The sequence below is a fragment of the Papaver somniferum genome, chromosome 7 (genome assembly GCF_003573695.1).
Source record: "Papaver somniferum cultivar HN1 chromosome 7, ASM357369v1, whole genome shotgun sequence".
Lineage (NCBI taxonomy): Eukaryota > Viridiplantae > Streptophyta > Magnoliopsida > Ranunculales > Papaveraceae > Papaver > Papaver somniferum.
In genome coordinates, this window is record NC_039364.1 from 11,465,649 (window position 1) to 11,479,027 (window position 13,379).

General features: G+C 35.7%; 1 protein-coding gene across 1 annotated transcript; it reads left to right on the plus strand.

Annotated features, from left to right (window-relative positions):
• Nucleotides 1-1,242: 1,242 nt before the first annotated feature.
• LOC113294100 lies at nucleotides 1,243-4,372 on the plus strand. The gene is made up of 4 exons (XM_026542520.1): nucleotides 1,243-1,842; nucleotides 2,166-2,218; nucleotides 2,272-3,142; nucleotides 3,248-4,372. The coding sequence occupies exons 1-4, from the start codon at nucleotides 1,243-1,245 to the stop codon at nucleotides 4,370-4,372; spliced, it is 2,649 nt and encodes an 882-aa protein (XP_026398305.1).
• Nucleotides 4,373-13,379: the final 9,007 nt, after the last annotated feature.

The window sequence follows — 13,379 nt, forward strand, 5'->3', positions numbered from 1 at the left end:
ATTAATTTATGCAATATTTTTATATGATTAATTGCATTGATAAAAATGATTTAAATGGTTTTTATTAATCAACTGTGTTTTCCCTTGATAATGCATGCTTAGTTTTAGACTCTTGATGTATTATACTTGTGATTAACATTTGATATTTTGGAAAATCTGCTTTAGGCAATATTTAGAATCAACCCAATTATTTAAATTGCATAGTAAAAAAATATTAGATCACATAAGTATTGTTGATTGGTGGAATCTCAACCCCTATTTCTCCATAAAATTTTACGTCAGTTTGCTATTTTCCTAAATTTTATTTAAATCTAGAAATTTTGTTACCTTCATAAGTCTGAAAAGAACCGTTTTACCACTACTACTACAATCACTTTTGATAAACCATCAATTGTCGACCTAAGATTGGCTTCACAGTATAAATGACAGTGTCTTGGGTATCAGTGAGGAGATGGAGAGTTTGGGGATCGTTTAGAGCAAACCCGGTTTAATCATTATTTTCTCCCATTTCATCACTTCTAAACACTTTTGATCACTGAAAATTTATTCTGAGTGTGTTTCCAATATGCGGAGCTAAACCCAATCCTTGGGGCTATGGAGGAAGCTGTTGTTTCGGTAAAAGTGATATATTTTTATTAATTAATTACAACAACTCTATTATGATTTTTGCATTGAACTAAAAATTGTTTATATGATTTTGATTAGTTAGGTGTATTTTTTCTTGATAGAATATGCTTGCTTAAGGGTTTTGATATTCTATGCTTGGATTAACATCTATTCTTTTGGAAATCTACATGTCTAGGCAATACTATTAGAATCAATCTGAATGTTGAGTTGCATAATTATTGTTTTATTAAATCACTAATATCAACCAATGGTGGAATCCTAGTCTTATTCTCTCCATAATTTTCACAACATCTTTTTAATTTAGATCGCTATTTTTATTTATAAAAATTAAGTCTAAAAATCCGTTTTCACAAGTCTCAACGAACCTATTACTACAGCAACATTGAAAATACATCAGTTCACAAATCAACTCTTAATTGGGAAGATACAAGTGTTGTGCGTTTGAAAGTTCATCATTTTGATCAAGGAACTTCATCATTTCTATTTCACTATAAGGGAGACGATTTTCCTATTAAAGTTAGTACTCTAAAACTTTACAATGGATATCCTGATCAATCTATTCAGCGAATTAGGGTGACGGCAATATCTTCAGAATCTTCGTTTGCTGAAACTCCAATGGTGACGGAAAAGTCGGGGGTACAGCCACATTTCCAAATTGGTTGGCCAAATTTATCGCAGGCAATTACTCTGACTAACAAGAAATCTGAAAGAGAGAAATTCTCGCGAGCTGAAAAAGGCAAGAATATTTCTTTAGCTCCGAATTTGAATGTAAACTTAAATAAAAATTTGAATTCAAATTTTCTACCCCAACGTCTCAGTAAAAGGGTAAATTTTGGAGATAAAGGCGCTTCTACATCCAATGTGGGGTCCAGTCCAATAAATTCAGGGAGTGACTCAGCATCAGTGGGAGACTCAGACCGGGTTGATAATGATCTAACTCGGAAGGAAGTTGACTCACAAACAACGATTATTTTTCAAATTGAATCTGAAGATGATGTGGAAGAGCATTTGAAACAAGCTGTTTCCATTCCGTATCTTCAAAAACTGGATGCTTCTTTGGAAAATGTTTCAATTGATTCTCAAAGTACTGATACTTCTCCAAAAGAAACATTGTTTGGTAAGGATTTCCTTTCTTCAACAGAGAAGTGGAGTATTATTAAACACAGAGTTGAACCTGATCTTAGGAACCAATTCGATTCAATTTTAGTGCAAATGGTAAATTTGGGTCCAAAAATTGGAATCAACTATAAAGGAGATACTGAACAGGAAAACGATTCAATGATGGAGACCCTAAAAGGTCATCTTCAAAACTATGAAAAATAAAGAAGAAGTAAGTGATTTTCATCTTTTGTCTGAGGTTTCTATCTTGTAATGGATTTCAAAATTATAAGTTGGAATATTAGGGGTTTGAATGATTTAAATAGGCGTGATATCGTGAAGCAAATAGCTAGGGAATGGAGGCCAAGCATTTTTGTTCTTCAAGAGACTAAAATTCAGCAGTGTAATGATTTGATAGTTTGGCAATCTTGGGGTAATAGAAATGTGAAATGGCCGTAGTGGAGGAATTCTGTGTATGCGGGATGAGACTAAGGTGACTATCTTGGATTATTTAGTTGTTCATCACTCTATCAACCTTCATTGCAGACTTCCAAATTCAGATTTTGAATGGCTTTTTTCTGGTATTTATGCGCCTAGTAATTATTTGACAAGACCGTATTTTTGGAGAGAAATTGAAGAAGTTAGAGCGTATTGGAATTTTCCTTGGGTGATTGGAGGAGACTGGAATGTTATTAGATATATTCATGAAAGAACATCTTGCGTTGAATCCAACAATGCAATGAGAAAATTCAATAGATTTATATCTAGACATGAACTTCTAGATTTTCCCATGATTGGTGCAACTTTTACTTGGACAAACAACCAAGTTCAAAGTATCAGAAGTAGAATTTACAGATTTCTTCTGTCACCTATTTGGGAGATCAATTTCCCTAATGTTGTGCAACAAGCTCTTGCAAGGCCATGTTCTGATCATAGTCCTCTTGCCCTTATCTGCAATGGTGTAAAAGGTGGTCCTGGTCCTTTTGGTTGTGAAAAATTCTGGTATGCACACCCTGACTTTTTAACTTTCATTTCAAATGCTTGGACATCCTTCACTGTTTCAGGTAGTGCAGGTTTCATTATGTGCAAAAAGTTGCAGTTGCTCAAACCATTGCTCAAGTCGTGGGCAAAACATGAGTTTGGTGATATGGATAGAAGACTAGAAGAGTTGGAAGAAGTTTTCATGCAGTTGGATGAAGAGGAAGACTTGCACAATGGTATTACAGATGTGCAACGGGAAACAAGGTTAAAAGCAAGGAAAGATTATTGCAATATCAAAATTGCAAAAGGAGAGAAGTGGAGAAGTAGAGCCAGAGTTAATCACATCACCAACAATGAAAACAACACAAATTACTTTCATAAACTTGCTTCAGATAGGAGAAGGCGAAACTTCATTGGTGCTATCAAAGTTAATGGTGTAATGACTACTAATGTGGATGAAATTAACAATGGTATTGTGGAGTTTTTTAAGAAGATTTTTCAGTCTAAATAAGTTAGAATTGTTTGTATGGATAATATGTAGTTTAGCAGCATTTCTGAAGATCTCAAGAATTGGCTGGAGTTATATGTGGGGGAAGATGAATGTATTAATGCAATCAAATTACTGGGGAAAAACCAGGCTCCAGGGCCTGATGGGTTTGCCATTAGTTTTTATTTAAGGTGTTGGGAGATATTAAAAGAAGACTTCATGAATATTTTTCAAGAATTACAGCATAGAAGCTTTTTATATTGGAGATTAAAGAATACATTCATTTCTTTGATTCCTAAAAAATATACCATTGAGGAGATAAAATATCTTAGACCAATTAATCTAGTACATGGGGTGTATAAAATTGTCTCCAAAGTATTAGCTGAGAGGTTTAAAACTGCTCTTCCTAGTGTAATTTATGCTGAACAAACTGCTTTTATAAAGAAAAGGAAAATTCTTGATGGTGTTTTGGTGGCTAATGAGTTAATTGATTCAAGAACAAGGAGTGGTAAGCCTGATTTACTTATTAAAGTGGACTTTGAAAAAGCATTTGATCATATGAATTGGGACTTCATTGATGAGATTTTTGGTAAAATGGGTTTTGGAGATAAATGGAGGAGTTGGGTTAGTTGTTGTGTTGAACTTGTTAGATTCTCAGTGATTATTAATGGTTTAGCAACTGGATACTTCAAAAGCAGTAAAGGGATTAGACAGGGAGATCCCTTGTCACCCTTCTTGTTCCTTCTTGTAGGTGAAGCTCTCTCTTTTATGATAAAACAAGCGCAAGAACATGGTCTTATTTCAGGTTTTCAAGTAGCAGGTCGAGGAAGATTGATAAGTCACTTACAATTTGCTGACGATACCCTCATTTTTTTGGATGCTGATGTGGAGCAGATTAAGCAATTGAGGTTATTACTAATCTCCTTTGAAATGTTAACAGGCCTTAAAATTAATTTTGCAAAGAGCCAAATTTTTGGAGTGTGTTATGATGGTGATATGAATCATTTTGCTGATCTTTTGGGTTGCTATACTGGAATGCTTCCAACTACCTATGTAGGTCTTCCACTGGGTGATAAATGCAAGGGAGTGGCAAAATTGGATAAAGTAATTGATAAAGTTATATTCAGGCTACCAGGTTGGAAAAGCTATTGTTGTCAAGAGCAGGAAAAATTACTTTGATCAACAGTTTGCTTGCTAGCTTGCCTACTTACTATATGTCTCTTTTCGAAATGCCAGCTTCCGTAGCAAAAAAAATAGAAAAGTTTATGAGAGATTTCTTGTGGGATGATTATAAAGGAAGAAAGAAAAATCATCTAGTTAAGTGGAAGGTGTTATATAAATAAAAAAGTATGGACGGTTGGGCATTAAGAACTTAAGAAAGATGAATCAAGCATTATTAAAAAAGTGGCATTGGAGGTTTGCTGTTGAAGAAGAAGCTACGCGGAGACAGTTAATGGTTGAAAAATATGGAACTGATGGTGTTGTTTGGCTTTCAAAAAATCCAAATACTACTTTCGGAAAAGCAGTCTGGAAAGGTATTATGAAATGCAGGGAGATTTTCACAACCAACATCAGATTCAAGGTTAATAAAGGTTCTAAGGTAAGATTCTGGCAGGATAACTGGTTACTCTCTTCTCCTTTATCACCTGTCTTTCCAAATCTATTTGCTCTTTCAAGAAAGAAATTTATTGCTATGTTGAAGATGCAGGGAGATCTGTTTGGGATCTTGGTTTACCAAGAAGGCTGAATTCAAATGTCAGAAATGAGATGGCTTGGTTGATGGCTGAGCTAAATGGTTTTAGTTTTGGAATGGTCTCTTACTCCCAAGAAGGTTTTTTCTGTCAGATCAACATATAATAAGATTGTAAGTAAAGATTCTGATCTCACTACTTCAAATATTTTCAATTTCATTTGGCAGTTGAAAGTACCACTAAAAATTGGATTCTTTCTGTGGACTCTATCACAATCTAGATTACCTACAAGAGACATGTTGAGAAGAAGGGGAATGAATGATGTGCCTCCAACTTGTTTATTCTACAATGAACATGAAACTGCAGATCATGTTTTTTTGCTCAGAAAATTTGGAATCATTTCATTGAGAAAATGAATTGGTATTTTACAATGTCACCAAATATTGCTTCTATGTTGCTGGCTTGGCCTTTGTCCTCAGAAGATAACACAAACACAGATTTGGAGCATCATTCCTGCAGTCATTCTTTGGAGTTTATGGAAGGAACGAAACTCAAGAGCTTTTGAAGGAAAACATCACAATGCTGCAACTGTCATCGATAAAGCTTATTATGAAATGTTCACATGGTGCTTGGTGTTTAAAGAGTTTGAGAGTCTTTCTTACAATGATGTAATCGCCAACTGGCCTAGAGCTTATTTTAATCCTCCTTAAGCTTAGACTATAATAGATAACTAACTTAGTTAGGGGAGTGATCCTTTTTGCTCTTCTCTGTAAGGCTAGTTTTGCTTGTCTCTTGTTCCTGTCACTTTGTACCGTTCGGGTAGTACAAATCTTTTGTACTCTCGCCTTTTTGATCAATACATCTTTTTCTTTACCGATAAAAAAAAATGTGGCGGATCTTATTAATGATCAAAGACTCCTCAATTAACCTCAACACATCAGTCAATTTTAAATTGGCTGAATGATCCTCGGAGAGTCGGATCTATTTTAGTTTTTTTATTTACTTTTTTTTTTTTTCATTTTTTCTTTTTTGGATATTCATTAGTGTAGAACATGATAGGGTTCCTTGAAGGACTGTCTCCACAAATGAAGTGTCGTAACATGATTTTTCATTGGCGGTGCTCTAATTCCGTCATGGACCATTACATGTATGATTAATATTTTACAGATGGTTTTATTAGGAAGGAAAGAAAAAGAAATGAAAGTTGAGACTACTTTTAGTCCTTTTTTTTTGTAATAAAAGTAGGGATTGTTTTTGGTTCGTAGCATTTATTATTCGATAGTAACAATCATTCTTCATGAATTTCATCACTCATCAGGTATTCTAAAATGATCGATGCATCATTAACTAATTTTGTATCATCCGTGTTGTGCCACTTAACAAATATAAAAGGTGGCCTTTGGCATCTTGTCTACTGTATTTTCATTGTCATTGCTGAACAAGAGAAAAAGAGACATGCTTTGTTAATAGAGATGCAGAAGCTTGGCAAATTTAAGAGACATGCTTTGTTAATAGAGATGCAGAAGCTTCAAGATGTTTAGAAAAAAAACCTATTTAAGGTCTGAAGTGGAATGGATATCCAATGGATCATATGCATGAAAAAAAGAAAGAGGGCACGGGATTAAACTAGGAAAGAAAAACAAAAGCAAAGGATACCCGAGGATGCATGTCAACAAATAGATCAATCTCATCTCCTCCTGAATTGCCTCATTACTACGATCTTGGACTTGGACCGTGGATGGGCTTGGGCCTGGTAAAAGGGCTTCGACGTTTTAAAAGGAATTGTGGTACTTGGTTGAAAATTCAACGGAAAATGGGTCATTTGTCCGAATATTTTTAAATCACGGTTCAAATGGACGAGGAATTGTGGTACTTGGTTTCATCCTAGCTTAAATTTAAAAAATAGCAAGGATAAAACTGGATACATCCTGTGTAAATTAAAAATAAGAAAAAATATTTTAAATTGGCACGATGAAACTGGTTATATCCTGCCTATTTTTACATTTTTGTCTATTTAAACAGTATCAAAATCTAAGTGTCTATTTCACCAGGGAATTGTTGATTTTGGCCTTTTTAACCAATTTTGTGAAAATTCAAAAGTGAAACTTAGGAATTGTGGGTAGATTTTGATGTAAGTTCCTCATATTTGTTGAATAGCCGCCATTAGCATTTCTCAAATTATTAAGAGTCGTCTGTTGTGGGACACAATTCATGATCTCCTAGGAATATAAGACCTCTATCCATAAGGAAGTACATATATCTTCTTCTTTTGTTGTTATGTTTGACACAATAGTCGCACCAAGATTTCTTCTATGCACATTATTTTGATGTTAAAACCTAAGATAGTCAGGGATTATGAAGCTGCATCGAGGGTGTATTTACGATGACAAATCCACCACTATCCCGTTTTGTATCATTCGTTTTTCACTCATATTTTACTTCGTGGACTTTTTACTTTTCGATATATATAGTATATAAGAAGATGAAATGAGGTGAGCCACCAACTTTAGAATCACTGGATGGGGTTTATGATTAAAAGACAAAGCAGTAAACTTATTATATTTGCTTTGCGGCGTTGGAGTAAACTGAAATTTAATAATGTGCGTAAGTAAATGTTCGGTCATTCTTAGCATAAAAGACAGTGCCAAGCCATAGTCTTTCTGGTCTACAGACCCCACATATCGCTCAGTTTAAAACCATAAAAGTAAGTCTTTTTCATCTTATCCAGTTGTCATCGTTCCCATAAATAAAAAAAAATGATAAACAAAATTTTCGAAATGTGGAAAATAGAAGTATTCATCGATATGTAATTGCCAGAAAAATTTGCGGAGACGCTGGAGCAAATTGATAAGTTGGTTTATTAGTGAAACCAAAAAATTGATGTGCAATATCGAGAAATGGTTTTAAGAGTTCAAATGAGGAAGAACAAAGCGATATTATCAGGAGTATAGGTCTCAACGTTGTTATCTTGAGGAACCGCTACCAAAAGGAATAGCTCTACTATTAAGCATTAATAAATCAAGAAACTGTAAACTTCATACAAGAAATATTAAGAACCCCAAGAAAATGTTTAACAATAGTAGTAAGTGTTCCTCTGGGAAGGTTTACACAATAAGATGAAGTGACTAAAAAGCATAAACAGTAGAGTCTAACACGGATGCATTGGATCAAGATTTGTATGGATAAAAACAAATAGTCGTTTACCTGAATCTAGTGGATTTATAATGTTTTTTAAGTGAATCTTATAGAATCTTATAGATATATGATTTTGGATTATATTAGATAAAGTAGGATCAGTTCAGATTTACAAATTGCATCATATATTCCTTTCAAAAAACAAAAAAAAAAACATCCATAAGTTGAGATGGTGGGTGACGTGCGGAGGTTGGCAGTGATGGTGGTTGGTGGTGACTGTGGTGATTGGTTTCAGTACTAGTAGTTGGTGGTCGATGGCGGTGGTTAGTGATGGTTGTTACTGGTGGTGGTGGTAGTCAGTGGTGGTTGTTATCGGTGGTGATGCGGTGGTTGGTGGTGGGCGGTGTAAAAACATAGCATGATGAGATAAAAAATAAAAAATTTATACATAAGAATCCATGAAACTCGTGCGGTGTGGGTTGAGATTGATATAAGGTAATAACATACATATTTGGCTACAAATATCCATAAGAATCCATATGAATCTTGGCGCTCAACTATCCTAAAAAATCTTAAAAGAATTGAATACCTAGAATATTTGTGTAATCTAAAACTATCCTAATTGAATACCATGGATATTTAATGACTCATTATAAATCCTAGTCGAATGCCTAGGAGTTTTTAGGATTATTAAATATCTATTTAAATCCTAATCCAATACACCCCTGTAAAGAGCATCTCCAATGGTGTATGGTATTTATCCCATGTGGAGACCTAAAAGAGAGGAATTTAACAACATAGAGTCAAATAATTTTTTTGGTTTTGATAAGCTTCTCCAGTGGTAGTTGTATTCACACATATTTTGAAAAACTTGTCACCTATTTGCAGAAAGTTAATCCACAAAATCTAACAAAATAAATAAAATAAAAAAGAGGGAAGATTATTTAAATACCCTTACTATAGAGCTCCTTCCAAAATACCCTTATCAACTTATACAAATACTCCTAAGCTTAATATATTACTAAAATACCCTCCTTTATATAGTGTATGTACAAACCATTACCACTTAGCACTATTTAAAATAAAATAAATAGACTACCTCTACTGCACACTACCACCATTGTCCACCACCGCCGCCAACCACCATCACTGTCAACCACCGCCGCCATCCACCACCACCAACCGCCGCCGCCACCAACCACCGCCTCCACCAACAACCACCACCACTTTCCTCCACCACCACTGACAGCCAACAACCACCACCACCACAACCACCATTGTCGACTACCACCAACCACCGTCGCCACCTCCAACTGCCGCCGCCGCCGCTGTCAACCACCACTACTTTCCTCCACCACCACTAGTAACCGCCGTCGCCACCACTGTCGCCGTCGCCGTCCCCACCACTGCCACCATGTGGAGTCAACTTGCTGAAGTTGTCTCCAGATCTGAAACAACTAGTTCAAGTTGTCTCCAAAAGTGGAGGAAACTAGCTCAAATTGTCTCCAATAAATAGTGTCCATACCGGAGGCAACTAGCTCAAGTTGTCTCCAATAAAAAGTGTACAAGAACAAGTTGAAAAACAACATGAAGCCAACTAACTCAAGTTGTCTCCGAATCTGAGGCAACTAGCACAAAGTTGTCTTCAAAGTGAAGGCAACTAGCCCAAGTTGTCTCCAAATATGGAGGCAACTAGCACAAGTTGTATTCATATATGGAGGAAACAATCACAAGTTGTCTCTAAAAAATAAAAATTGTACACAAAAAAGTGAATCTAGTGTGATTCGAACACACATCTTCTAACATATAGTCAGTTGTGCTACCATTGCACCATAGATTCGTCAATACAAAGTAACATATCAAAATCACATACCAGCACCTACCACTTCAGTGCACAACAAATAATTCGAACCACCACCAGACAGTATCACATCCTCCATATCTTCTATTACAACGGATTCATGACCAAAACTCTACTTGCAACATCTTCATGACCGCAACCATCTATGTACACTTGCAACATGAACCAAACAACTGCAGTCACTTCCATGCCCTTACTTAAACACCATCAATAACACACAGGCAGCAACAACTCCTTGTTGTGCTCTTCACTGACTGGATACATATTCAGATCCTGCTCAACTTCCTAAGCATTCATCTATTCTTTGACTTCAAAACATAAGCATCAACAACACAACCATCCCACTGTCTTCTTATATTATGCCTTCTAATATCCATAGCATCTTTAATTCAAGTTAACATCACATATCATAAACAACTTCATTCATCATCTCATTTGTAATTGTACTAATAAGCACTCTCATCTCCATAGTTATCTTCATATACAGAGGTATATGGAGGTAACTGGCCCAAGTTGTCTCCGTACATGAAGGCAACTTGTTCAAGTTGTCTCGGTATATGGAGGCAACTTTTTCAAGTTATCTCCGTATATGAAGGCAACTTGCACAAGTTGTCTTAAGGCAACTGATATCGAAATCTCAAAATCAATAACAAACACTCAATCTCTTGCATATCTCTCTACTGCACATACCACCAAACTCCAACGAGATCAATACCAAAAATCAAAATTCCAACTCACGGCAATATCTCCCTAACTGCAACACCATTTCCATCACAAGTTTAAGCCAATCTCTACAATCAACATCTTATACACTGCATCCAAAGTATAACTACCTGCAACTGCAAAACAGCGACTACTTCATCTACAATCCAGTCCTGCAGCAAAACTCATCTCCTCAATTGCAGCTACAACCATCTAAGACTCGCAAACCTTTTAACTCAACCTATAATGCTATCTTGCATTTCCTGCAATTCGATTCCATCCATCACTTCAACAACAACACCATCCCACTATATGTACTGTAATCGTTCATATGCACCTGAATTTGAGATGGCACCAGTAAACCCTCTCCATTTCAGACTAACCAATCACAACGACTATACTTCAACCATAAACTAATTTGTTCAGTCATGCAAGGGCATACAACTAAAACCTGGATTTTCATATGTAGTCATGCCAAGAAATTAGTACCTGAATCTGTCCAGACTTGATTGCAATGTAACTCAAACCACCAACATTGTTGAATTCCATAGCAGCAACACACATAATCTCCACTGCACTTCACTTGTTTATTGGCTCAATTCCTACTGCAATACTTTACATGCATAATTGCTGAATTCATTCCATCTCCATGTCAAATCAAATCCAACATCCTTCTCCTGATTATTTCATTCTAACCACTTCAATCCCATTCTGCACATCACCATCTAGTTCATTGCAGCTCAACTCCCATCATCTGCAAATCCTAATATTCATCTATTTCACATCCCCTGTAGCTTCATATCCAACAACAATTCGACTAACAAACATCAGCTAATAACCAGACTCCTCTTCTATTCCATGTCCTAACCCTTGGAAGCAGCATCTTACTCTTCCCTGCAATTTTATATCACATAGATTCAATACAAACCCATTTTATCTTCTTAATACCATCACCTGCAATTCATATTACATCCCATGACAATCAACAACCAACAGAATCCATCTAGGAACTAACATCCATTGCATTCTCAGCTCAAGAACTCCACCAAACTGCTTCAATCGAACCCATAACAAACATCATTAGTAAGCCACCAAAAACATCATCAACTTCAGCTTGAGTCACAACTGCACCACCCTGTAATTTCTGTCTCAGAACACATTTCATTTTATTGTTCAACTGCACTACCAATTCAGCCAACATTAACACCCCATGGATTTTAGGTTCTTCAATCCCAATCCAGTTGATTTCCTCATCATCTTTATCTCCTTCTTCATGTTGTTGTTGCATGTATAGAAATGTGAGATTAAGAAATTGATGCAGGCATGAACACCATCTTCCCTCATTCAAACCATATCTAATTCTCCGTGAGTCTCAATCTCGCAACCATAGCAGCAACATCTTATCCCTACATCTGTTTTGTAACCCCAAAAATCACCCAAAACACCATTAATTCGAACTCAAAACCAAATCAATCAACATCCATTTAACCACCAAACACAGCCAGCAACTTCTCATCTCATAACTGAGCCCTATACAACCATCACATAAATCCATTTAACCTTATTTGAATGTGCTACCTGAGAACCCATTCTCCACTTGATTTTTGTCTTGAAAATCCGCCTCATGATTTGAATATGACATTTGTAACGTATCATCAATACACAATCGATTTGTATCAATCCATGAATACTGCATCTCCGTTTGATAAATCTATGCAACAAAGATCGAAAATTTTCAGAAATTGAAACCTTAAACTCTAAATTGCAGAATCTGAAAAATTAGTTTCTGATTTAATTTTTGCATAACCTAAATTTCCATTTTTTATCTGGAAAAGGAAGTTGTCGTTATTGTTGAAACGGTGGTGGTCGTCGTCGTAACAGTAATGGTGTTGATTTCTCTCTGAAGATTGTGATTCCTTACCAGATCTAATGATTCTTCATCAGTTTAGTTTTGTAAATCAAAATAGATTGTTTAAGAGTTGGGCGTGGTGCTACAGGTGATGGTTTAGGTAGTGACAAAGCTGATAATAGCAGCGATGAAGATGGTGGTGGCGGATACGAAGATGGTGATGGTGGTGAAACGATGAAGATGTGTCGGTTAGTTCAATTGATTCTTTTCTGAGTGAGAAATAAAGAAGAAGTCTGAATATAAGATACAAAGGTTAAAAACGGGATTATGAGAATTATTTAGTTGAACATAATTTCAATTATGCCATTAGGGGTATTTGTAAATACTCATAAGGGCACTTATAAAAGATCCATTGATAGTAAGGGCCTTTATAACATTCCCACTAAAAACAAATAGTGATGACGTAGGTATGGACCAGATTCTCTAAAAACCAATACTCTCTTCCAAACTCAAACTTCCACATCAGACTTGATTTTTAATATCCAACCATCACTGAAAAGGTTTTTTTTTGTTGAAAGTATTAAAATCCTAGATGGCTTTAATATTTTAGAGACCCATATTCCATTGGAGATGCTCTAAGGGAGTTAAAAGAACATCAAAGTCCAGTCGTTAATGTCTTAATGACATATTCACATAAAGGCCGCTGAAACATAACAATACTTTAGTTTCGTAATTACCCCTTGTTCATCCACATTTCGCACAATGTATCGTGCTACCTGGGTTTAGACACTGTTGTAACTTGAATATCAACGCCATTAGCATCAGTCTGAACTTCGTAAAAAATTCTTCGTTGATTGAATATATAGTGGTGCCACCATTAGGTTCACATATTACAAAATGCCAATAAGACGCACTCGTCGGTCGGCATGCTACTTCCATCTATCTTAT

Coding starts and splice junctions, on each gene's coding strand:
- LOC113294100 (XM_026542520.1), top strand. CDS start 1,243: ATGGTGACGGAAAAGTCGGGGGTACAGCCACATTTCCAAATTGGTTGG. Junction 2,219..2,271: donor GTATGCGGGATGAGACTAAG/GTGACTATCTTG, acceptor CCTTCATTGCAG/ACTTCCAAATTCAGATTTTG. Junction 3,143..3,247: donor GTGCTATCAAAGTTAATGGT/GTAATGACTACT, acceptor GATAATATGTAG/TTTAGCAGCATTTCTGAAGA.